The sequence below is a fragment of the Filicampus tigris genome, chromosome 18 (assembly GCF_054856515.1).
Source record: "Filicampus tigris isolate MCC_2025a chromosome 18, RoL_Ftig_1.0, whole genome shotgun sequence".
NCBI classification, from domain to species: domain Eukaryota; kingdom Metazoa; phylum Chordata; class Actinopteri; order Syngnathiformes; family Syngnathidae; genus Filicampus; species Filicampus tigris.
Genome location: NC_141234.1, coordinates 2,827,312 through 2,849,612, shown reverse-complemented (window position 1 = coordinate 2,849,612; position 22,301 = coordinate 2,827,312). Strand labels below are relative to the sequence as shown.

The following is a 22,301-nucleotide window of genomic DNA, read 5'->3' as shown; positions in this document are numbered from 1 at the left end:
TAAGAATACATCACGTAGAGAAATACATTTTGGAATATTTTAAAATGTAATGTTTGTGTGTAACCACAATATCAGTTTCCAAAACTATTAAGATGTTGACACTAGGACTGCAATGACACTCTATTCTAAAAAATATTCAATAGCTGCAGCCCGAATCGACACAACCATTCAATGACCTTGGTGAAGGTAGTAAAAAGGTTGTGTGTTGTTCCCATGCAGATTGTCGTGCCTTGAAGAGGAGCTGGTGTCTCTCCGACTTCAGTGTTCCAGCCTGTACAGAAAAGGTCACTTTACCGGGGGCCGGCTTCTCAGCCAGCGCGCCCCCGCCGAGGACCCCGGGTTCTCCCTGGGCCAAACCCTGCCGGGGGCCGCCGGCGCTGCCGGGGCCGCCCTTCTGCGCCGCCCGCTGGCCCGCTCCCAGCTGGTGGCCATGTCGTCGTCCGAGGACGAGGGCAGCCTGAGGTTCATCTACGAGCTTCTGGGATGGGTGGAGGAGACGCAGGTTCGATCGGGCACGTCCTTGGGCGCCCCTTGGGAGGAGTCAGGACCCCCTGGCTCAATTTTTTTTTTTTTTGTGCTTCAGGAGCTTCTGGAAGGAGCCGAATGGGGGGCGGACCTGCCTTCGGTGGAAAACAACCTGCAGGAACATAACAGTGTGCACGCGGCTGTGGAGGAGCTGATGAGCGGCCTGCAGGAGGCTCGCAGCTACCAGGTATGCACTCGCTTACACCAAAGGCGTAAACATGGCGGCCGGAAATAATCCCCAATGTCAGGCCAACAACACTGACGACGTTGTCGTTGTAGGCCAAAGTGTCGACCAACTTCAAGAGCAACTACTGTGAGACGCTGGCCAAACTGGAGCAGCAGTACTGCAAACTACTGGTCAGCAAAGGGCACGCGCGCACGCACGCACGCTATCAGTCACTGTGTTCCCGTGTGCGTTGCCATCCCAACGCCGTGCGGTCATGTCTCACGCTCGGCCTTTAGGAGAACTCGTCGTGGCGGCTGCGCAGTCTGGAGAGTCTCCATTCCGTGGTGCGCGACTGCACCGAGGAGCTGATCTGGCTGAACGAGCGCGAGGAGGACGAGATCGCCTTCGACTGGAGCCCCAACAACACCAACATGGACGCCAAGCGGGAGATGTACAGTGTGAGTGGAGCAGACACCCAACACACACAAACTGACACACGCGATGTGGGTAAATAATGATACAAATACAATAGCTCTTTTGTCTCTTTTGAATTAAAAGAAAAAAAGAAAAAAAAAAAGTCCCATTCACAGATGGCACAAAACAGCAAACCTACATTATGTGCAAGAACTGACTTTGGTGGATGTTTTCACAAAATATTTGAAGTGTAAAGTGCTTTGTTACAGCTGCAGCTGTTGCGAAATGTGCGACATAAATTGAGTTGTATTGCATTTTTATTTTCAAAAATGAATTGAGGGCCACTTGGGAGTGTTTGTTTGATGGTTGCCGTGCGTCCAGGAATTGCGGCGTGAGCTGGACGAGAAACACGGCGCGGTGCGCTCCCTCCAGGAAACGGCGCTGCGCCTGTGTCAGGAGAACCATCCCGCCAAGCAGACTCTGGAGGTGAGGAGGAGCGGGTTCTTCATGACGCAACTTTGGACATGACGATGATGATGATGATGACGACGATGACGATGCTTGCAGGCGTACAGCGCCGCGCTGCAGACGCAGTGGCATTGGGTGGACCAGCTTTGCGTGTGCGTGGAGCAGCATCTGAAAGACAACACGGCTTACTTCCAGTTCATGAGCGACGTGCGCGACTGCGAGTCGTACCTGAGGCAGCTGCAGGAGAACATCAAGAGGCAGTACACCTGCGACAGAAACAGTCGCCTCAGCAGGCTGGAGGACCTGCTGCAGGACTCCATGGTACAGACGTCGCCCACACTCACTTTTTAATTTTTTTTTTTTTCATATATATTTTTATATATACACACACAGAACCCTGATATGAAATATATATACAAACATGCATACACACAGCTCTTTCCGATGACTCGCTAGCGATGTTGTCATGGCAACAATAATGCCATTTACGATACTCCGGGGCGAACAAATGGACGTGCAGAAAATATAAATCGTTAAAATGTGAGAACATCAGCATTTGCAAAGTTGACTTTCTACCTGTCTGCCTGCAGGAAGAGAAGGAGCAGCTGATCGAGCACCGCGGCAAGGTGGCCAGCCTGGTGGGCCGAGCCAAGACGCTGGTGCAGCTGCGCCCCCGCTGCGCCGAAAGCCCCCTGCCGGCGGCCACGCCCGTCCGCGCCGTCTGCGACTACAAACAGATAGAGGTAGCTGCAAACACAACTTTTTTGGGGGGGGGAATCGTTCAAAAGGACAACATTCCCAAATTGTGCACATACCTGCTTGCCACTATAACCCCACACTATTATTTTACACCTCCACTCCAAATGAGCTCTCCTCTCTGCACAGTGTGCTCAATGCTAGCAATGTAATGTCTCATTTATTGATTTATTTATTTTTAAAATAATTAATCACATTTACAGTTATTTTTTGAAAATGGTCATCTGGCACACTAGCACAAGTTCTCTCCTTCACTATATCGTGTTTTCTTCTCTCCATCCCCTCATCTTTTTCCTCTCTGTTCACTTCTTCCCATCCTCCCTTCCTCCTCTCACTCGTCGGTCGGGCCGTCAAGACAAACGTTCAGGTAGAGCGACCATTTTGTCATATTGATTGCTTACGGTTGGCTCCGCCTCTTCGCTCTGTGCTCACTCAAGTCGCATCATTCTGACGCAAACAAACACAATCTGCTTACTTGGGTAACAGAAACATTGTGATGCTTTGTCTTTGCGCTCGGCTGCAAGATTTGTTGAGATCCAAAGTCAACACAGCTCCAGTGTCACCGAGATTAACACCAATAACGATCATGAAATCAACAAGATGGTAAAGGGGAAACTGGAAGTGCAAGATTTGGTATCAATCTGATAACAAGCAAATGCAGGTCCGGTGTCGCTAATGCCAAAACTGATACAGATGCCTTGCAACAAAGTGTTACACGGAATCTGTAGTTCTAATCTAGTTTTAATCTGATGCTCCCAAGATTTAGTATCGACGTGATAAAGCCAGAATTGCTGATACCAATACTTTTTAAGAATTGATGCGATATTCAAATAGGCTAAAATGTCATGGATTTTTATGACTTTGAAGGGTTTTAGAATACATGGATTCTTAATTTGTTAAAATCCAAGACATAATTTGGGCAAAGTTTTTAGGTAACTAACTATATTCTCTAATTAATAACTATAATTGTATGGCTTGGCCCGAGTGTGAAGTTGTGATTGGACTTGTTTAGTGCACCTTCTTATCATCATCTCAGTGAAACTCATTCAGTCATCATTTGGCTTTGTGTTGTCTTGATTTCCATTTCGCATGTCATTTGTTTGCATCGCTGACACGTTTGACTGTACTACTCAATTGTTTTTGTTTTTTTTAATCATCGGAAGCCTCAATAATCTCCATTTGTTTCTCCCTCTTTGCCGCATCCTTCCTCATCTTCACTCCCAACTAATTACCTCCTCCCCCACGCTCCATCCTGGCCTCCTCCGTCCCGTCCCGTCCCAACACGATCGGTGTCAGATCACGATAATCCGCGGCGAGGAATGCGTGCTGGAGGACAACGGGCAGCGCACCAAGTGGAAGGTGATCAGCCCCACGGGCAACGAGGCCATGGTTCCCTCCGTCTGCTTCACCGTGCCGCCGCCCAACCAGGAGACCATTGATGCCGCTGGCAGGTAAGCGCACGCGGCAGGCTTTTTGCATTTTTGAAAAGACACTGTGAATGCTTCGGTCTTTCAGTAGTCGCACGATAAGAAGACGACATATTTTTGGAATTACTTTAAGTGTTACAAAATTATGAATAAAAAGTAGATATTTGTAAAAAAAAAAAAAATATTTTGAGGCATAATAGATTGCCTCGTTCTATGTATTCACACAGTAATCATGCAAATGTTTCAAAAAATATTTGAACACTCCTAACTAACCTTTATAGCATGACTCTCAATATACATTCAATTATAATTAATCCACGTACATATATATTAGATCTTATTAGTGCTGCAACAAACGATTATTTTAATAATCGAATGAACTGTCAATTTATTTTGTCAATTGATGAATCCGAATGATGTGGTAATAAAACAAAATCGATTCATTTGCTAAGTGATTAGTTGATAATTACAATTTTTTTAAGGTACCATCCGACTCTCCCTTTTGACTTAAAAACTGAAACTGTAAATATTTTCGAGCATGTTTGGGTAGTAAGAGTGACATGTGCTGTGCTGTGCTTGCAGGACGGAGCAGTTGTACCAGCAGGTGATGTCGTTGTGGCACCAGCTGCACATCAACATGAAGAGCGTGGTATCCTGGCACTACCTCCTCAAAAACCTCCGCGCCGTCTCAGAGTGGAACCTGGACACGGTCAGTCTTCATCAAAACGTCTTTTTGCTTTGTCTTGCCAGCTAAATTGACCGTTTTTTTTCTCTCAATAAAAGCACCATTTGCTTGGTTTATAAATGTTGCTATCGGAACAAACGTGCCGTTTGTCCTCAGGTCCGCAGTCAGTCCCCGTCGGAGCGCCAGCAAGTCCTGGACAACCTGGACTCCCATCTGTCCGACTTCCTGTCCGACAGCAGAGAGAGCTCGCTCTTCACGCCGGCTGAGCGGCGCGAGCTGGAGGCGGATGTCAGGCAAGCCCAGCAGCGCTGCCGCGACCTGCTGCTCAACATGGAGAGCGGTGAGAGAGCGCGCCGAGTCAAAGGGGACCTCCCTCCAGGCTCGCCGATGCTCACGGCTTTTGTGCGTCTTCAGAGGAGAAAGACGAGTCAGTGTCTCGCTCGTACATGTCGGAGCTGCAGAACGTCACCTTGCGTCTTAACGAGGCCGAGCAGAGGTTGATTGGCGCCATCCAGACACCCAGCCGGCTCGCGGATGACAGCGCGGATAACGCCGTCAGGATAGCCGAGCAGGAGGTTACTTGGGGTTTTGAGGGGGGTTTTTTTATGTTAAATTTGGATTGTAAATGTGACGTGAAAACGTTTTATTTAAAAAAGAAAAAAAAAATGTCCTCCACCAAATACAAATATTTGACAATTTTCTACTTATTTTTTTCCTTGTTCAGAATTCCACTTTAATGTCCAAATGACATATTTTTCTTATATAAAAAAAAAGAGAATTCCTCATTTACTTTCAACATGGCAACTCTTTTTTCCATTTTTTTCTTCTTAAAAAAATTGCTTTCCAAAAAAAAAAAAAAATCATTAATCTTTTATTTTTACTGAAATTCTTATTTCCAGAAACTGGTGTGTGAGCTGGACGCGCTTCGCTCTAACTTAAGCGGCGTGTCTCGGCGCTGCGTGGCGTTCTTCGAGGACAAGCCCGCGTCCTCGGGCGTCCCCGCCCTGCGCTCGGAGCTCAACCAGGCCGTGGAGAAGATGGACAAGCTGCACCACCTCTCATCCGTCTTTCTGCAAAAGTCAGTGTGCCCAAGTTTAAACACGGCACGGTGAAGTTCACTCCGTTAAAGAGACTTCTTTTTTTTGTTTGTTTGTTTGTTTTGCTTCCTGCCCAGATTAAAAACGGTGGACGTGCTGCTGCGCTGTCTGGAGGAGGCGGAGAGTCAGGTCAGGAAGTACGAGAGCAGGCTGAGCGAGGAGGACATCCTTCCTGCGGACACAGCAGCCATCCAAAGCCTTGGAGAGCAACTGGGGGTAAGGGGTTAAACGCCAGTATAATAAATTGACCGATGGACGGCTCCGCTGTAGATGGATGGATAGATATTTTACAGTAAATCCAAATCAACAACTTTTCCCCCTTTCTTCATAGAAGTGGCAATGCGAGCTGTCCGAGCAAGAGGGCGTCTTCGAGTCCCTTCAGTCGGACGTCCTCCGGGCCGAGGAGGCGGCGTCCTGTCTCGCCGCCCTCCGCCCGGACCGCAGCCCCGAGCCGGAGCGCTACCAGGAACGAGCCAGTCAGGCGGCGGAGCGCTGGAGCGGTGTTAAGAAGCAGATCGAAACACGGTGAGCGATTCCGCACGCTTCATGCGGTACGGGAATAGGGTTCCAGTCATTGTAGCGACGCCCGCAAGTGAAATAGCCTAATTGTGTTTTGTCCCGTTGGCGCAGGCGGGCAGAGCTGCAGGGTATTGGTTCGGTTCTGCAGCAGTACAGAGACGGACACTCTGAGCTGATGACGTGGATCCAAGAGACCACGCAGCAGCAGGAGAACATGCCAGCCGGGACCACCGACAGCAAGGCGCTCTCCGAGCAACTGGCGCAGCAGACGGTCAGGCCGCACGCCGTCTGATGATACTCAAAATGAATAGAAACAACGTTGGTCATGTGGATACGATGTTGGATTTTTCACTGCTCATCGGAGGCCAATCGTAAAGATGAGCCTTTATTTATGTTCACTTTTTTCCTTACGCATTTTGTTGATTCGTTCATGTTTTAACAAAATTGTTGATTGTATTATTGACAATTATGTATTACATAAGTGTTATTGCGGTTTATTAATGGTCATAGTGATAACACTGGTCAACGGCTAATTTTAATCAGAAATGGCTTTGTGTCCCTCAATGTATTTTTTGCCGCTAATTTAAAACATTAAAACAATTGATAGCCAATTGACGTTTTAGGAAAAAAATCCACCTGGTGCTGAACCTAACCTGTTATTTCTATAATATTATTATTCAAACTGCTAGTGAAAAAATGAGGGCAGATTCATAGTCTGTGCAAAAAACTCATCTAGAAAAGTTTACTAGCATCTTAAAAAAATGTTGACCTGTGATTAGTTCTATTTTTTTGTATTTATTAGTAATAAATCATTCATGTCATTTTAAAATGACTGCAGGCTTTGGTCGCCGAGATTGAAGAGAACCAGACCAAGCTAGATGATTGCCAGACTCACTCCAAACATTACTGCACTTCAGTCAAGGTAAGTGTATATATAGTTTGTTAATAGTTAGCACAATCAAGCTCTTTATACGTTTTTTTTTTTTTTTTAATGAATGACAAAGGGACAATATCGTGAATGAACACACAACCTGAAATGAACAAAACCTGAAATTTGTGGTGTAAAAAAATTAAAGCTATGACTGATCATATCAAGAGGCAGCTCAAATTGTAATTTCCTGCTAATATTAAATGTATCCTTCCTCAGTCACTGTTGCATCATCCCCTTTTTTCTGAAAATGCGGTGTGATTGGTTCCGTCTGACATTTTAATTTAATAGTTCAATAAAGCCTGAACACTCCTCATTTCAATTTAAAAAAAAAAAAAAAAAATTTTATTGCAGGACTACGAACTACAGCTGATGACTTTCAGAGCCTTTGTGGAGTCCACACACAAGTCGCCGGTGAAGAGGAGGAGGATGCACTCTTCTTCTGATGCCATCACTCAGGAGGTAAATTCATCTGAAATGTGTGTTTATGTATGAATTCACATCATACTTTTTTCTTTTTTTTTTTTCTTTTTTTCCCGTCCAGTTCATGGACCTGCGCACACGCTACACGGCCTTGGTCACGTTGACAACGCAACACGTCAAATATATCAGCGACGCCCTGAGGCGACTTGAAGAAGAAGAGGTGAGATGTTAAATAGGATTATTAATTATTTATTCATGTATTATTGTATTCATTTTTAAAGAATACACATCACATTGTGATGGATGATTTTTTTTTTTTCCCCCATTTATGAATCTATGTAACTGTGTAATTGTGCTGCAATATTTGGTACTTGTACCATGTACCTTGTACTATTTAAGAGCAGGCTCCTTGGTGGAGGTAATAATCATTGTTCCCACACATGCAGAAAGAGGTGGAGGAGGAGAAGCAGGCCAGGGTGAGTCAGGTGTCGGACCTGCTGGCTTGGATTGGAGGTCTCCAGGGTCGGTCCGGTGGCCCCGATGCCGAGTCGTCACTCGCTGCACAACAGGTAAACATTGCTGATTAGATTTGATTAGTTTAGCACTGCAAAACTTTCCAGGCATGACTCATCAATTAACAGTCAATCCAACTATTCACGAGTGTAACAGTGGGTTGATTGGCAGAAGAGTGATGCACAGGGATCAGGGGTGAACGATTTAATTTAGTTAGACTTAATCAATATTGCGATTGCGATTTACTCTGTGATTATACACTGATGACACCGTCAATACAATATGCGATGTTGATTAAAATTGTATTCATTGTACAGCTCCTACATGGATGAAATAGAAAAGCGACTTTTGTTTTTACCGTCTCGGATGCTACGCTGGCGCAGCAATAGAGCTAACCCAATACCCCGCACATTAAGCTAACAATATAAAAGAAGGAGGGTTATATCTTACGGTAGACGTTTTTATTTCCCACTCTTGATATTATACAGGCCATCAGCGAGCAACTTGCTGCCAAGAAAGACGAGGTGGCCGAAGCCATCAGAAGCACGCAGGTCTTTCTCCTCTCCAAACAGGCCGCCAAGTAAGTCCCCTCACGCACATGCGACGTCCACTCCCACAGCGTCCAACGTCCAACCCCGACGTCCCGCCTGACCACAGGCTTTCCCCGGACGAGCGCGCTCACGTGGAGGCGCAGCTGGAGCAGCTGACGTCCACTTACCGGAACATGTGCGAGGCTTCCACACAGCAGATGCAGCAGCTGGAGCAGCAATTGGCCAGGGAGGAAGAGAGAAAGGTGGGCGGAAAAGTCACTTTGAGTCTCCACATCACTCACAAACTGAGTATGCAAGTGCGTGGTGTGTTCACAGTATTGCGTGTGTACAAACCGTCACCTTACTTAACCAACGCCTGCACTCATGTCGTTAACTTCACCACCAACCTCATTTCCTAAATTCATGTTGTCATTCTCATCACATCCAATCACATCTGCCGGGCTGCTGATGTCATTCATAACACCAGGCCTTCATTGGTACCAAAAGCATTCAATTTAACCCACAATAACCCATGCAAGGGTACCTAATAAAGTGCCCTGTGGGTACACTCTAAGCTCTCAATTACCATAAAATGGATATAATTATTTGACATTGAGCATACGGATATGAATGTACACGATCTGATTGTGTTGCTTTGCTGTTGTGTGTGTTTGTGTGCACCAGAGGCCAGCTATGCAAAAACAAACAACCTCACCATGAGCATGTTGTGTCCAGATCACGAGTATTTATGAGGGTGTGTTTGTGTCTGACTTTATTTGTTATAATGCAATTCTCTAACGGTGTCACTCTCCAACCAGCATTTTGCTTGTCAACAACCACTAACAGCAAGCGGCCACAAAGGAGCGTTGTGAACGTTACCGTCAGTTTATCATTAGGGTTTAGGGTATAGTAAAAAAACAACAACAACAATGTAGTGGTTACGGGTCGAGATGGAGTGTGGCATGCACAACGCTAACATCAGCTTCTCACGCCGTGCTGCATTCTGCCCGTTAAGTGTGATTTTCCACCGCGGGTAAGTACTGCTTGCTTCTTTTATTATGTTGCTTATTGATATGCTAAAATAGTTTGCTCTTTTTCTTCCATGTGCTTATTTTTGTGGGGATTTTACCTTAATATATAACATTAAAGCCCCCTTTAATGCCTCCTTTATATGATTTCTTATAAAAAAAATAATGTATACGTGATTATTAAACATTCAAACCAGATTTTAGTTAAAGTATTATTGTATACATAGGCATTTTTCAGTTATTGTTTTTAGTGGTAATAGTAGTTATGGAGTATTATTTTTAATGTCCTCATCTTGTTTTTTGTTGTTAGTAGTAGAAGTGCAATAAATTGTAATTGTTGTTTGGGCTGGTATAATTATAGCTGTTGTCATCATTATTTTTATTGTTCGTAGTAGTAGCAGTATTTAAGAGCTTAAAAATAACTTAATTTAATGCTATTTAAATTCAATTTATTACATATTATTACTACTACTAGTAGTAGTAGTACTAGTAGTAGAAGTAGTTGTAGTAGTAGTGGTGTCATTTTGATATATATATATATATATATATATATATATATATATATATATAGTATATTATGTGTGTACTGGTACAAAAGCATATTTTATTTCATTCTTTTGGTAGGTGCCACATTGCATTGCTGGCGTGATCGACCTGGGAAGTGTGGAAACCTTCCCTGTGTTCCAAGCGGCTCAGCGTGGTCTGATTGACCAGGACACGTGTCGTGTCCTCCTGGAGGCCCAGCTTGTCACCACGGGGGGGCTCCTCTCTTCCGATGGCTCCTTTGTCCTCCCCGTGGATGAAAGTCTTACTCGAGGTTTGATTGATGGTCATGCCAGGCAGTCCCTCTCAGAACTGGAGAACACTCTGCTTTTGGTGGAATCTGCCACCGGCGGCCAGCGACTGAATGTGCATGCGTTAGCTTCAGCCATGGAGTCTGGACTAATTCGAGAGGAGGCAGGGCTTCGTATTCTCGAAATCCTAATGCCAGAAGACGACTTGAAGCTCTTGTCATCCAGAAGCCTTCGGGCCAAGCTCGATTCCAGGCTAAAACGCAGACAGCTGATAGATCCAAACACGGCTGAGAAAGTAAACCTTACTGAACTGCTTCGGCGCTGCGTCCCAGACAACGACTCAGGTCTTCTCTTGCTTCCTGTGAAACAACAACCTGGAGGAAGTGTCTGCCTCCGCTCCGGTAGAAAAGTTGGCATCTTCCGTGCCATTGAAGAAGGACTGATCGATCGGCAAGTGGCCAAGCGGCTCCTGGAAGCTCAGCTGTTTGCTGGTGGGATTGTGGACCCTCGATCTGGACACAGGCTGACTATTCACGAGGCGATTCGTCACGGACTCATGGACCAGGACTTGGCTTGCTCCCTGTTCGTACAACAGCTCAAAAATGGTGGGATTCTCGACCCCGTAACTAGAGAACGTTTGGATTTGGAAAATAGTATCGACAGGGACCTTCTCTCTGCTCGTATGTCTCTGTTGGTCCTTGAATCCCTCTGGACGTTTATGGGAATGCTGTGGCCTGAATCTGGTGAAGTCCTATCCATCGCGGAGGCTCTACAGCAAGGAGTTATCTCAGGGGAGCTAGCACGAAACATCCTAAGGCAGCGTAATGCGGTTGCAGCACTGTACAACTCAGAAACTCTTCAGTTGCTGCCATTTGAGGAAGTTCTGGAGCCCAGTGTCATTCATATTCTCAAAGACATCTATTTGCCAGATGTTCTTCTCAACATTAACCCGTCAGGCACGCCATCTCTGAACCGCCTAAGTTGGGGTTCTTCAAGCTCCCCACCTCTTGCATCCTCTCCCGCTAGCCTTGCGTGGGATGCCGAGGCAGCAGACAGGATGGATGCCAAGCAGCAAGCTAAACACAAGCTGCTCTTCCACCTCATGACTCACAGCTATGTGGATGCACACTCGGGGAAACGGGTTGTGCTATTTGACCCTGAGTTGCTGGAGTTACTTTGCGCAGTCCACCTAATGCCTGGAGATGCGGCTAGCAGGGACAAAGTTGAGACTGTTGTCAGTCTGACCAGACAAAAAGATTTGGTCAAAGCAATGAATTTGATGGAAAAAGAGATTACTGATGTGGAAACTGAGGAAAAAGACGGAACTCCCTGTACAGTCACACAAAACAAAGACTTAGAGCCCCATGGCGGACAGCGAGACAGTTACAAACCTAAAATTGAGCCTTTGGCAACTGTTAAGATTCATTTAGTGAGATCATCAGAAACTGTTGCAGATGAAAGTCTAAAAGGTGGAGAAAAAGCCACATCTGGTCTTGAGATTTCATCAGGAAAGCTAAAAAGTCTTGGAGATAAATCTAAAAAGGACACAGAAGATGAGGTTGCAGCTGAATCCAAACTCCTGCAAACAGCGATTGAGCCGGAAAAGGCTGAAAACATTTTAAAAGATTCAGTAAATGAACATTCCAATTCAAAGCATTTGAGGAAACCTGACAGGTTTGAATCTGAGTTTGAATCTAAGTTCAAACAGGAAATATCACAGCTGGCCAAACCTGTTGTTGATATCCCTGAATCTGCATCTGGAGAGGAAGATGCTGAACTGTTGGACTTTGACCTCTCTCAGGGAGGTCTGATGACAGAAGATGGTGAAAAGTTGCTCCCGGATGAAGCGGTTGCTCAGGGCATCCTTCCAGGTCGCACTGCGGTCAAATTAATGGCTCACATAGGATTGTTTGGCGGTTTCCTCAATGCTAGAAGCGGTGAGTCGCTGAGCATCGATGACGTCCTGCAGGAAGGTTTACCAGATGAAGATCTGATGTGGAGTGTCCTAAATTCGGATAAAACGCTTGCAGGTATCGTGGATGTGGAGAAAAATCTGATATGTGGGGTGAGGGAGGCAGCTCAAGCTGGTTTAATTGACGGCAACACTGCAACTCGACTGCTCGAAGCCCAGGTGGCGTCTGGAGGTATTGTAGACCTCCATAGGGATAAGAAAATCTCTGTCACCTTAGCTTCAAACCTTGGACTAATAGAGGATGATCAAGGAGAAGAACTACTAGCACTTGAGAAGGCATACAAAGGAAAGGTGAGTGGGACTGAAGTAGCCCTCACTAAAGCCAGTTTACAGCTCCAGATGGAAGGTGTTATTGACCCAGAGACTCAGTGTCCTGTTCCTCTGGACCAAGCAATTGAGAAGCGTCTAATAAACCCGAAAGATGCATATCAGGTGTTGCTCAGACAGGTGGTCGAGGGTGGGATAATTCATCACGCATCAGGAATGAGGCTGTCGGTGTCTGATGCTGTAGACAGAGGTCTTGTGGATCGATCTCTCGCTCCTGGCTTGGAGGAGATTGAATGGGCTTGCCAACGTGAAGGCAGCTCCCCAAATATGGAGGCTACGGCTTTACAAGCATCGACTGGAGCAATTTTTGACCCCCATTCAAGATGTAGAGTCACATTGAGCGAGGCAGTTGCTCAGGGTCTTCTGGATGAGGAGGTTGCAAGTGAAGCTATGGCTTCAAGCACAGCCACACAGGGAGTGCTTGACCCCCAAACCGCTCTGATTGTGCCTTACTCAGACCTTGTTAAAAAGGGTAAAATAGACATTGAGACAGGCAAGCGGTTTTTGGAAGTGAAACCATTCATTGGGATTGAGAACAAGCAAACAGGATGCCGCATGACTATTCCTGAAGCTCTATCTGCTAAGAAAGTTGACCCAATTCCAGCTCTGAGACTGCTTCAATGCCAGGCAGACAGTGGTGGCATTGTTGATATCACCACTGGGGAAAGGCTTCCTCTACCTCAAGCATCTGAAAATGATTTAATCTCTGAAGATATGATTTTAGAAATTGCCACTAACCAGATTATGAAAGGTGGTTTGGTTAATCCAGCAAATGGTCAGCAAGTGTTGAATCTCAGTGATGCAGTCGCTTTGCGGCTGATTTCTGGTGACATGGCTTCGGAAATCCAGGAAAAATTGACTCTTTTGGAGATAAAAATTGATGACGATAGTTCACCTATTATCACCTCATCATCAGAAAGCACACAGTGCCCAATTAGCCCTGAGATGCGTTCATGGGGTAGTGTAGAACCGTTGACATCTTCAGAAACTGTTGGCATTATAACTGAAGTAGACAAGCTACTGGAGCCAGATCGTTCCATTGACCTTTTGAGTAACTTTGCTGCAAATGTTGAGAAAAGAATCCAGCAAGCCATAGAGGAGGCCATACCACAGATCACTACAGCAAAGATTCCGAAACCAAAGACTGTAGTTGAATTACAGATAAACACAGATGAACAAAAAGGATGCATACCTGAACATTTGGTTGCAGAATTGATTCAAGCACATGAAACAGATGTTGACAAAGGCATGAATGATGAAGACAGAGAAAAGTCAGATTGTATACCTGAAAAGTTGCTGTGGAAATCCAGTGATGAGAGAAGTAAGTCAGTCCAAGACGTTGACGGTCCGACGGACTCCAGAACAGCTGGCAAGGAGGAAGAACACACAAAATCAGTTGACAAGGAATGTAAGGTGGGGGATGTTGTAGAGAGGAATGATGGGGAAAGAAAAAAGATTTTGACCTTTGAAATTGAGCCTACTTCTGTCATGGAGCATCAAACACTGTTGTTGGAGAAGGCCGTATTGCAGATTGGTAGTTCAGATAAGACTACTAAACCAACGGCTGCAGATAAACCACAGAAAAGTCAACAGAGCAGAAATGGACAAAAAGAAAGTATACCTGAAAGTTATGTTGCAGAATGGAGTCAAGATTGTAACTCTGATACCAAAAGTGTTATGGAAGTGGACAAGAAAAAGTCAGATGGCAAACCCGAACGAGTAAAACCAAGTGACAAGGAAACTACGGTGCAATATGTCGTAGAAGCACATGATGGTGAAAGAGAGAATATTTGTGTTGAAACTGAGGCTCCTCCTGCCACGGAGCCACAAGAACAGCTATTGAAGGAGGCAGCACAGCAAATCGTGAAGGCAGAAAGGATTCCTAAACCGGCTGCCGACAAATCACAAATAAGTCAACAGAACACAGATGGACAAAAAGGTGCCATACCTGAAAGTTCGGTTCCAGAATCAATTCAAGCACATGACACAAATGATGATAAAGGTGACACAAATATTGACAAAGCTGTGAAGGAAAAGGATGGAGAAATGCCAGATTGGAAACCTGTAAAGTTGCACTCTAGATCCAAGGATGAGAGAAGAACATTGGTCCAAGTCATAGATGGTTCACCAATTGATTCCATGACTCAACACACAGGTGACAAAGAGAGAGAACACGTAAAATCTAGTAACAAGGACAGTAGGATTGGGGATGTTGTAGAGGGGAATGATGTCGAAAGAGAGAAAACTTTGAGCTTTGAAAAAGAGGCTGCTTTTGCCATGGAGAAGCAACAACCGCTGTTGGACGAGTTTTTGGCTAAAGAAAGTAAAACCAAGAAAAAGAAGAGGAGTAAAAAGAAGGTAAAGGTAGCAGAGGAAGAACATAAAACAAGGCAACCAGAAATCACATTTCCACCTGGAAGTTATCAGCTAGAGAAAGCATCGTCTAGTCACGACAAGACGGTTGGAATTCGTCAAGAGCACAGCACTGAATCACAGACAGAAGCAGGGGCTGAACATTATGTGGTAGAACAACAATCCCAAAATGATGAAACTGGGCATGTGAATGGTACAGCACCGTCACATGAGGACACTGACCAAAGGGTGCAGCAGAGGCGCCCAGCTGAAGACCCTCAGTCTGTCATGAACAAACTAGAACAATCAGTCAGCAGTCAGGAGGTGATCGGCAAGAGCAAGCAGGAAGTAACTCCAAAGGAGAGTCTGCTGGATGAGCAGAAGGTCACCATGAAGCTGAAAGCCACAGAGAGTGACCTCAAGAAGGTGTTTGAGGCTGGAGTAAGCGAAAAGAAGGCTGCTGAGGAAGTCAGGGAGAGCGCGACCACAGTCATAGAAGAAACTCTCAAGAGTGGTGACAACTTGACACTGAGTAAGGAGGAGGATAAACTACAACTAGAAATTGCCAAAGTAAATGCAGGTGTTTCTGTATTTGAGCATTTTGGGAAGGAGCAGCTTCCAGTCGTCAAGTCTGCAGATAATAAGACGGATCAGAAAGAAGATTCTCAGTCCACAAAAGAAAGGAGCAAAAACACTGCAGGAATCTATTCTCATAAGTTACCTGAGAGTCCATCAACCGGTGGCGGTGGCGACACTGAGGTAACACAGCCCTCTACAATTAATTCTAGGCCACCAGAGGAACAGAGTTTTTACCCCACGGAACCAAGTTCTTACCCCGAGGAACCGAAACGCGCCACTCTTGAAGAAAATCTGTCAGAGAAGACAAAAGTTGGTGATTCTTGTGAAGAACTCTCAAGCCAACCACATGTTCATCCTGAGGCCCAGTCAGAGGCTTCCGCCACAGGAGCAGAACAAGGGAAGAAAGGGCACCAACCACCTCGAGCTACAACTACCAAAAGTCTTGAAGATAAGTCTCCAGAAACTGCACTCCTCCTCTCAGAAGAGGCTTCTGTTGACTCCGGATCAGCAGAACCTCCTGCGTCAGTTCCAGCTTTTGCCAGTCAAGGAGCAGGGGATGATGAAGTAGAAGTGATGTCAAGTGAAGATGAAGGTGAATCCACTTCTGGCAAGGTATATAACAGCAAAAAAAAACATCTCATACATTTTCTAAAGGGGTCGCATAGATGTGTTCATTTTTGTTTTGTTCCCTAAGTCATCACTAGTGCGTCAGGAGTGCTTAGAGCACGACCAGAGGATCGTAGCACTTGTCTCCATGGTCAGACACATGGAAGTCAGGCTCAAGCAGCAGCAGCAGCAGTCGTTTGGACGCAGCCTGGTCGCCTTGGATGACATCATCAGGCAGACACAGGTGATGACAACGCTGGCGTGAACGCTGAGAATTGGGCGAGGGTTTTAATAGCACACTATAACATCAATAGTAACGTAATTGGACTGTATCGCATTGTAATTGGATTGTTTCGTCTTGTAATCGGACGGAATTGCACTCAGCGGATCATTTGTTAACTTGCATCTTACCGTCAGGAGCTGGACGTGGAGCTGCGAGACCTGGAGCCTGAGGTCACCTCCGAAGTGAAGGCTGCCCGGAAGCTCTTGATGCCCCACCCCAGAGATGTTCCTCCACAGCTCCTTATGGCTCTGGAGAAGGACCAGCAGAGCTTGACGCGGGCATACCAGGTGGCCAGAACCCTTTCTCAGGACATCCTGCAAAATTTGAGAGACCACAGAGATTCAAACAAGGTAAAAAAAAAATAAAAAGAACTTGTCTAATTTTCTTGTGTATTCACATATAAATGTTCAATTAAAAAAAATGGTATTTTGAGCTCAAAATGGGAACTGATGGAGTTTTCTTCATTTCTCAGGAGGCCGTAGAAGCCGAACTGAAGTCACTCGGAGGACGAGTGGAGGTTCTGCTGTCCTGGTTGAGAGAGATGGAGGCACTTGTAAATGAAGAGAGTGAACATACGCACGATGATGGTCAACTTTCGCATCAGTTGCGTCTTTCCGAGGCAAGTTTCTCCAGCACAGCACTGTGGGTGCACCCACAGAGTGAGTAAGTGTTACGGGACAGTAGGAGTATAAAACTTCTCTGTGGCGTCTCCCCTCCAAGGAGCTTCAGTCCAGGTTGACGTCTCGTTCCGACGATGTCGCCGAAGTGGCCTCGGACGTCCAGGTTTTTGTCTCGGAGCGGGCACAGGACTTGGCGCCCCAGCAGAGCAGGCGCCTTCTGGGGCAGCTGCAGCAGCTGCAAAGGGCCTTCCACAGCGCGGCGGGGCAAGCTCGGGCCCGGGTCGCCGCTCAGCGGAAGCGTGAGGAGGAATGGCGGCGCCAGCAGGAAAAGAAAGCTAACGTCAAGCAGAAGCTGATGGAGAGAGAGGTTTGGAAAACCATCAACGAGTCGCTTTGGTTTGTCGGCTTTTTCTTACTAACGCCGAAAACTACTGCTTATAACATTCATAAACATTCATCCGTCCATTTTCTAGAGAGCACGTCATCATTAGGGTGGCAGATAAACTGGAGTCTATCCCAGCGTACCAATGGCGATAATGCTTGTCGATTATGTCATTTCTGTGAACTAAGAACAATATATGATTGTAGAAAAAATAATACAATGAGTACAAAGTAAGCACAGCACACATGTCCGAAAACTCAAAAAGCACAATTTTGCAAAAGAGTGCTCAGTTTTGATTTGGACTTTTTAGATCTGCACAATAAATGTTCTCAAAATGACATTATATCGCTGTTTTTGTTTTTGCGTTTTTATTTATCTTTGTATCAGTTTGGCTTTGCTAAGGGATTATGTTACTAATTCAGAAATACCGGTACTTAAATGATAAATTTAACACTTAAGTTTCCATCGAGATATATATCATTACCGTAAAGCGATTCCATTTATACCATGGTATGAATTTTAGGCCATTTTTCCCAGACATAATTCAAACACACCACAAGTCCAATGTTCTGCCCAAGCTTGACCAACTTAAGTAAAAGTGAAGTTTCTTTTTTGTTCCCGGTGCTCAAATCAAGGTTCCTAAAGTCATGCTTGGTGGAGCTTGTTTTGGGATGACTATGAATAAATTGTCACGATAGGCCTTCCAGATAACACCGCATATCATACAGTCGCTCACCAGCTAACGCACTGTCATACTTTCAACTCACATCACGAGTGTTCCTCCCCCGGGGCATGCCGTGCCACACGCGTGTAATTAACATGTTTGCCTTGCTCTTGCAGATGGCCGCCGACAGGAGCCACTTGCGTTGCCCCGGTAACGGCTTCCTCACACCGCTTTTGTCCCCTCCTCATGCTTATTTACGTGCGATGCGGGGAAACTTGCAATAAAGATATATTTTCTCTTTGTGTGACTTTTGTGTCATTGGGAGTGTGTATCTGGACACAATATACTCATAACTCAACATTGGAGTTAATATTCTTTGTTTGAAAAAAAAATGTGCTCACGTGTTGTTGAAATTTGTCTGCTGATGGTTCGCCATCTCCTCAGGTGGTCCAGCAACAGAAAGCGGAATGTTCTCACAAACTGGAAGGTCTTAGCGCCTCCTTGGCAGTAGCCGCCGCCGCTCTGGCCAATCACAGAGCGGAATCAACAGCGGAATCGGACGACATGAGCGTCCTGCAGGACAAGCAAAAAAAGTTAAAGGTGCGAAATCTCAAAGTCAACCCTCTTACTGCATTTTTGTGTACGGCTAAAATTAGATTTTCGTTTTCACCGTATAGCTAAAGTGTTGGTGCGTCTCTTTCCAGGAAGTAAACAAGGACCTCCAGAACCGAGCGGAAGACGTGGCCGAGGCCATCCGCTCGGTGGAGGACTTGCTGGCTGAGCGAGGGGAAAGCTTGAGTGCGGAGGAGCGCGAGGGACTGCAGGTGGCGCTAGCACGGATGAAAGAGCAGTATGCCGCCCTGACAGAGGCGGCCAGCGCGTCCGTGACGGAGGTGGACACTACCATCAACGCCAAGCTGCAGCACAACACACAGAAGGTGAGGTGACTTGTGGTGCAATTTTATCACACATTTAAACTTATTAAAACACGCAGGCAAAAGATATTTTCAAGTATTCCTTAGCGCCTGCGATCACTCGATGTCAAGAAATGGGAGACTATCGTATAACAACACTTTGAAGAAATGAAAAGACACTCGTCCAATTCTCCAAATGAGAGCCCAAAGTTTGCTGTAAAACGAACTTGAGAATTTGAAAATTAAATATCGTATAGTGAAAATACAGAAATGTCCAACCGAACCATATAATTTTGTCTAAAAGTCCACCAGCTTAAGGCTGACGTGAAATGCCATAGACAGGCTAAGGTAAATTGCCGTTATAAACTTTAAAACTAGAACTATCTGGGGGGGTTGAGTAAATATCACTTTTTGTGTAAGCTTTCCTACTTTAGAATAATTCATGAAACACAGATGACAGGTCTAATTATTTTTTATGAATAGCTTCTGGCAAATTCCACCTACCTGTATATTAATTTTTTTTAATCCCCGATTCTCTTTTTTTTTTTAGGCTAAAGCCTTCGAGGAGCTGCATCAGACCCAGGACCAGATGGACTCCCTGCTAAAGGACTTAACCGCCGCTCACCAATCAGCAGCTCAAGACGTCACCGATCTGCCCTCCTCTCAGCCCGACGCTGCCGTCACATCCCACACAGGGTCACTGCAGGTCCGACCATTCTCCGTTGCAGCATCTTTCAACATACAATTCTACTCTGAAGAATTTCTGCATATTGAGTTTTGGGGTGAATTTTTCCAAAGGCGATGACTTTTGTGCTTTTCTGTGACTCTTCCGGTCTCAGTTTTGCAACCTGCTGATGACAATCAAAGCTCGTTGGCCACTTTCAGAACATTGCGTTTGAACGTGCGCCTTTTGCCGTTAGCGTCGCCCTGAAATGATCGCTCCCAGCTTGACGATGAACGTCGGCTCTTCTGTGACGCAGGCCGAGCTTCAGCGGCTGCAGGCGCAGCAGGCCCAGCTTCTCCAAATCAGCCAGTCAGCTCGCGCGCTGCTGGACCAGCCTGACTCCACGGTTCCTCCTGAGGAAAAACGACGTCTGCGAGCCACGCTGGACCAGCTGCAGGCTGAGCACCGGCAAAGGCTACACAGCTGCCAGGTAGACCCGAGATCACCCAGCACTCGGATGGTTAGAAGTACTCTTAACCTTTTTGCTCTTGTCGCTTCCAGGAGCAACTGAGGAAGTCCGAGGCATTGAAGGACGAGCTGGCAAAGTTTCTCCAGGAGCACGGCGATCTGGGCGCCTGGTTGGACCAGAGCGAGCAGGAGCTGAGATGCTTGGGGGAAGGTGAAACGGACGCTCAAGAGTTGAAAAACCGGCTGGAGGAGCACCGAAAGGTACAGCGAACCTTCTGTCATTGTCCTGTTTCAGCCCCCTCTTCCCCGTAAATACAGTAGTGGGGGGTTTGCTGTACAATGCACAAAGTGCGCCTTCTTCTACTTGCCTGTAGGTGGTGCTGTTATCTCAGTAATTGCAGCAGGGGTGGGAGCCAGTATCGATTTTTCTATACAGTCGTATAAATGTGGATGTTTTCATGGTGTTCCGCAGCTGGCCGAGGACGTCATCTGCCACAAGGCCGACCTGCGCTTCGTCTCCATCTCGGGTCAGAAGGTTTTGGACTCCTGTCAGGGCGCCGTAGAACAGCAAGAGGGCGCCGGCGATGCTGCTGCCCTGGAGGCCACTAAGCAGCTGGTGACTGACAAGCTGCAAGACGCTAACCACAGATATACTTCACTCCATGCCAAAGTGAGCACAAAGATTTGCACGGACTCAGTGCAGCCACTGTCAGGACGTTTTTATTGTTTTTTTTTGTTTTGTTTTTTTAACTAAAAAACATTCATTATTTTAATTTTGGCAGAGAACGCGTACTGAAGTTAAAATGTGTGTTTGTGTGCAGTCGTCAGAGTTGGGCGGCCGCCTGTCAGGTCTGCTGGAGCGCTACCAGCAGTACCAGGACGAGGTGGTCTCGCTCCACTCGTGGCTCAGCACCCAGGAGCAGAACCAAAGCATCGCCAAGCCCGGCGGATACACGGACCCCCGTGACTTGCAGGACACGCTCCGGCAAGTCCAGGTAAAGTATTCTTGGTTCCCTGCCAAACTAGTCTCACCATATGAGATGCTAGAGTTTTTATTTTATTTTTTCTCTGTGTGCGTTCAGCTGCTGCAGGATGAGCTGGCTGAGCGTTCGGTCCAGTTGGAGAAGGTGAAGCGAACCGGAAGAGTTCTTGTCAGCGCGGACGAGTCTCCCTCCCTGAAGGCTGTGGACATCTTGTGTGCCGCAGGTCCGAACTACCACCACCACGTCGCATTCCCATTCCCAACAGAACCTCCGCTTCCAGTAAATGTTCTCTCATCGTTCTTGTTCAGACGGCTTGGAGAAAAGGTTCTCGTCTCTGTCGGCATCCGTATCGGAACGGGCCGAGCAGCTCCAGACGGCCGTGGCCCAGTCGGTGAGCGTGCAGGAGGGCTTGAAGGCTCTGCTGGCCTGGCTCGACACGCTGGATCTGGAACCCGCGCCCGTGAAGCCCACGGTGCAGGCGCTCCAGGATGCCCTCACTCAGAACCAGGTAGGACAACAGTAACTCCTTTGAAGTATTTTTTTTAGACTGATTTTACATCAGGGCTGTATTGTCTTTGTCAAGTCATTTTCAATGTAGCAAACGTTTCACTTTTTTCATTTTGTATGTAACAATGTCGAATTTTAAATGTTTTTTTTTTTCAAAATGTAAATTTACACCTGAGTTTGTAAAAACGTTTTGCCTTTTGGAATTTTAATCGAAATCGATTCGAACTTTATCCTGAGCTTGCTTGACCAATGTTTAATCCTTCGTCAAGGTCTACGCTCTCCATTTTGACCAATTAAAAATTTTTTTTTTTTAAATCCCTCCAACAGAAACTTCGTCAGGAGCTCATCTCGCGGCAGGGCAGCGTGGAGGCCACGCGGGATTCCGTCTCCAAGCTGCTCCAGAGCCCCGACGCCTCCACGACATCGGGCCTGCAAGGGGCGCTGGATGAGCTCACGCGAAGGTTCGCCGGCGCCCAGGTCACCCAAGCAGAGCGGGAGGCGGAGCTTAAAACATTGCTGCCCCGGCTGGAGAGCTACGAGCGACTGGCGGCCGACCTGTTGGTCTTCATCCAGAGTCGTGGCAAGGCTCTGAGCCCGGCTGGGCAGCCTGATCGCAGCGTGGACGACTACAGGCAGACTGTGGAGGTCAGCCTTTCGGAACTGTCAAACTTTCTTTATCGCAGGGAACACTTTCCAGGCAGTTGAAA

The 22,301-nt window shown here is 46.4% G+C and overlaps 1 protein-coding gene across 21 annotated transcripts in view; it reads left to right on the top strand.

The window, feature by feature from the left end:
• The window catches only part of macf1a (microtubule actin crosslinking factor 1a), a 124,808-nt gene that overhangs the window by 52,123 nt on the left and 50,384 nt on the right, over positions 1–22,301 (top strand). For 12 of the 21 annotated variants that reach the window (XM_086013985.1, XM_086013993.1, XM_086013994.1 and 9 more), the window contains 36 exons: positions 220–502; positions 584–712; positions 805–882; positions 988–1,149; positions 1,487–1,591; positions 1,673–1,894; positions 2,164–2,316; positions 3,626–3,780; positions 4,339–4,465; positions 4,598–4,781; positions 4,856–5,016; positions 5,341–5,519; positions 5,616–5,754; positions 5,870–6,063; positions 6,169–6,328; positions 6,896–6,979; positions 7,340–7,447; positions 7,530–7,628; positions 7,855–7,977; positions 8,410–8,501; positions 8,579–8,714; positions 10,104–16,115; positions 16,198–16,353; positions 16,527–16,742; positions 16,865–17,011; positions 17,113–17,379; positions 18,503–18,658; positions 18,763–18,996; positions 19,523–19,678; positions 19,953–20,126; positions 20,198–20,365; positions 20,577–20,774; positions 20,926–21,099; positions 21,187–21,310; positions 21,396–21,595; positions 21,922–22,239. In XM_086013985.1, the coding sequence (XP_085870111.1) occupies positions 220–502; positions 584–712; positions 805–882; positions 988–1,149; positions 1,487–1,591; positions 1,673–1,894; positions 2,164–2,316; positions 3,626–3,780; positions 4,339–4,465; positions 4,598–4,781; positions 4,856–5,016; positions 5,341–5,519; positions 5,616–5,754; positions 5,870–6,063; positions 6,169–6,328; positions 6,896–6,979; positions 7,340–7,447; positions 7,530–7,628; positions 7,855–7,977; positions 8,410–8,501; positions 8,579–8,714; positions 10,104–16,115; positions 16,198–16,353; positions 16,527–16,742; positions 16,865–17,011; positions 17,113–17,379; positions 18,503–18,658; positions 18,763–18,996; positions 19,523–19,678; positions 19,953–20,126; positions 20,198–20,365; positions 20,577–20,774; positions 20,926–21,099; positions 21,187–21,310; positions 21,396–21,595; positions 21,922–22,239 (11,773 nt within the window). Of the gene's footprint in view, positions 1–219; positions 713–804; positions 883–987; positions 1,150–1,486; positions 1,592–1,672; positions 1,895–2,163; positions 2,317–3,625; positions 3,781–4,338; positions 4,466–4,597; positions 4,782–4,855; positions 5,017–5,340; positions 5,520–5,615; positions 5,755–5,869; positions 6,064–6,168; positions 6,329–6,895; positions 6,980–7,339; positions 7,448–7,529; positions 7,629–7,854; positions 7,978–8,409; positions 8,502–8,578; positions 8,715–10,103; positions 16,116–16,197; positions 16,354–16,526; positions 16,743–16,864; positions 17,012–17,112; positions 17,380–18,502; positions 18,659–18,762; positions 18,997–19,522; positions 19,679–19,952; positions 20,127–20,197; positions 20,366–20,576; positions 20,775–20,925; positions 21,100–21,186; positions 21,311–21,395; positions 21,596–21,921; positions 22,240–22,301 lie in introns of all 21 variants that reach the window. The other 9 variants (XM_086013983.1, XM_086013982.1, XM_086013979.1 and 6 more) reach the window with 2 other exon arrangements.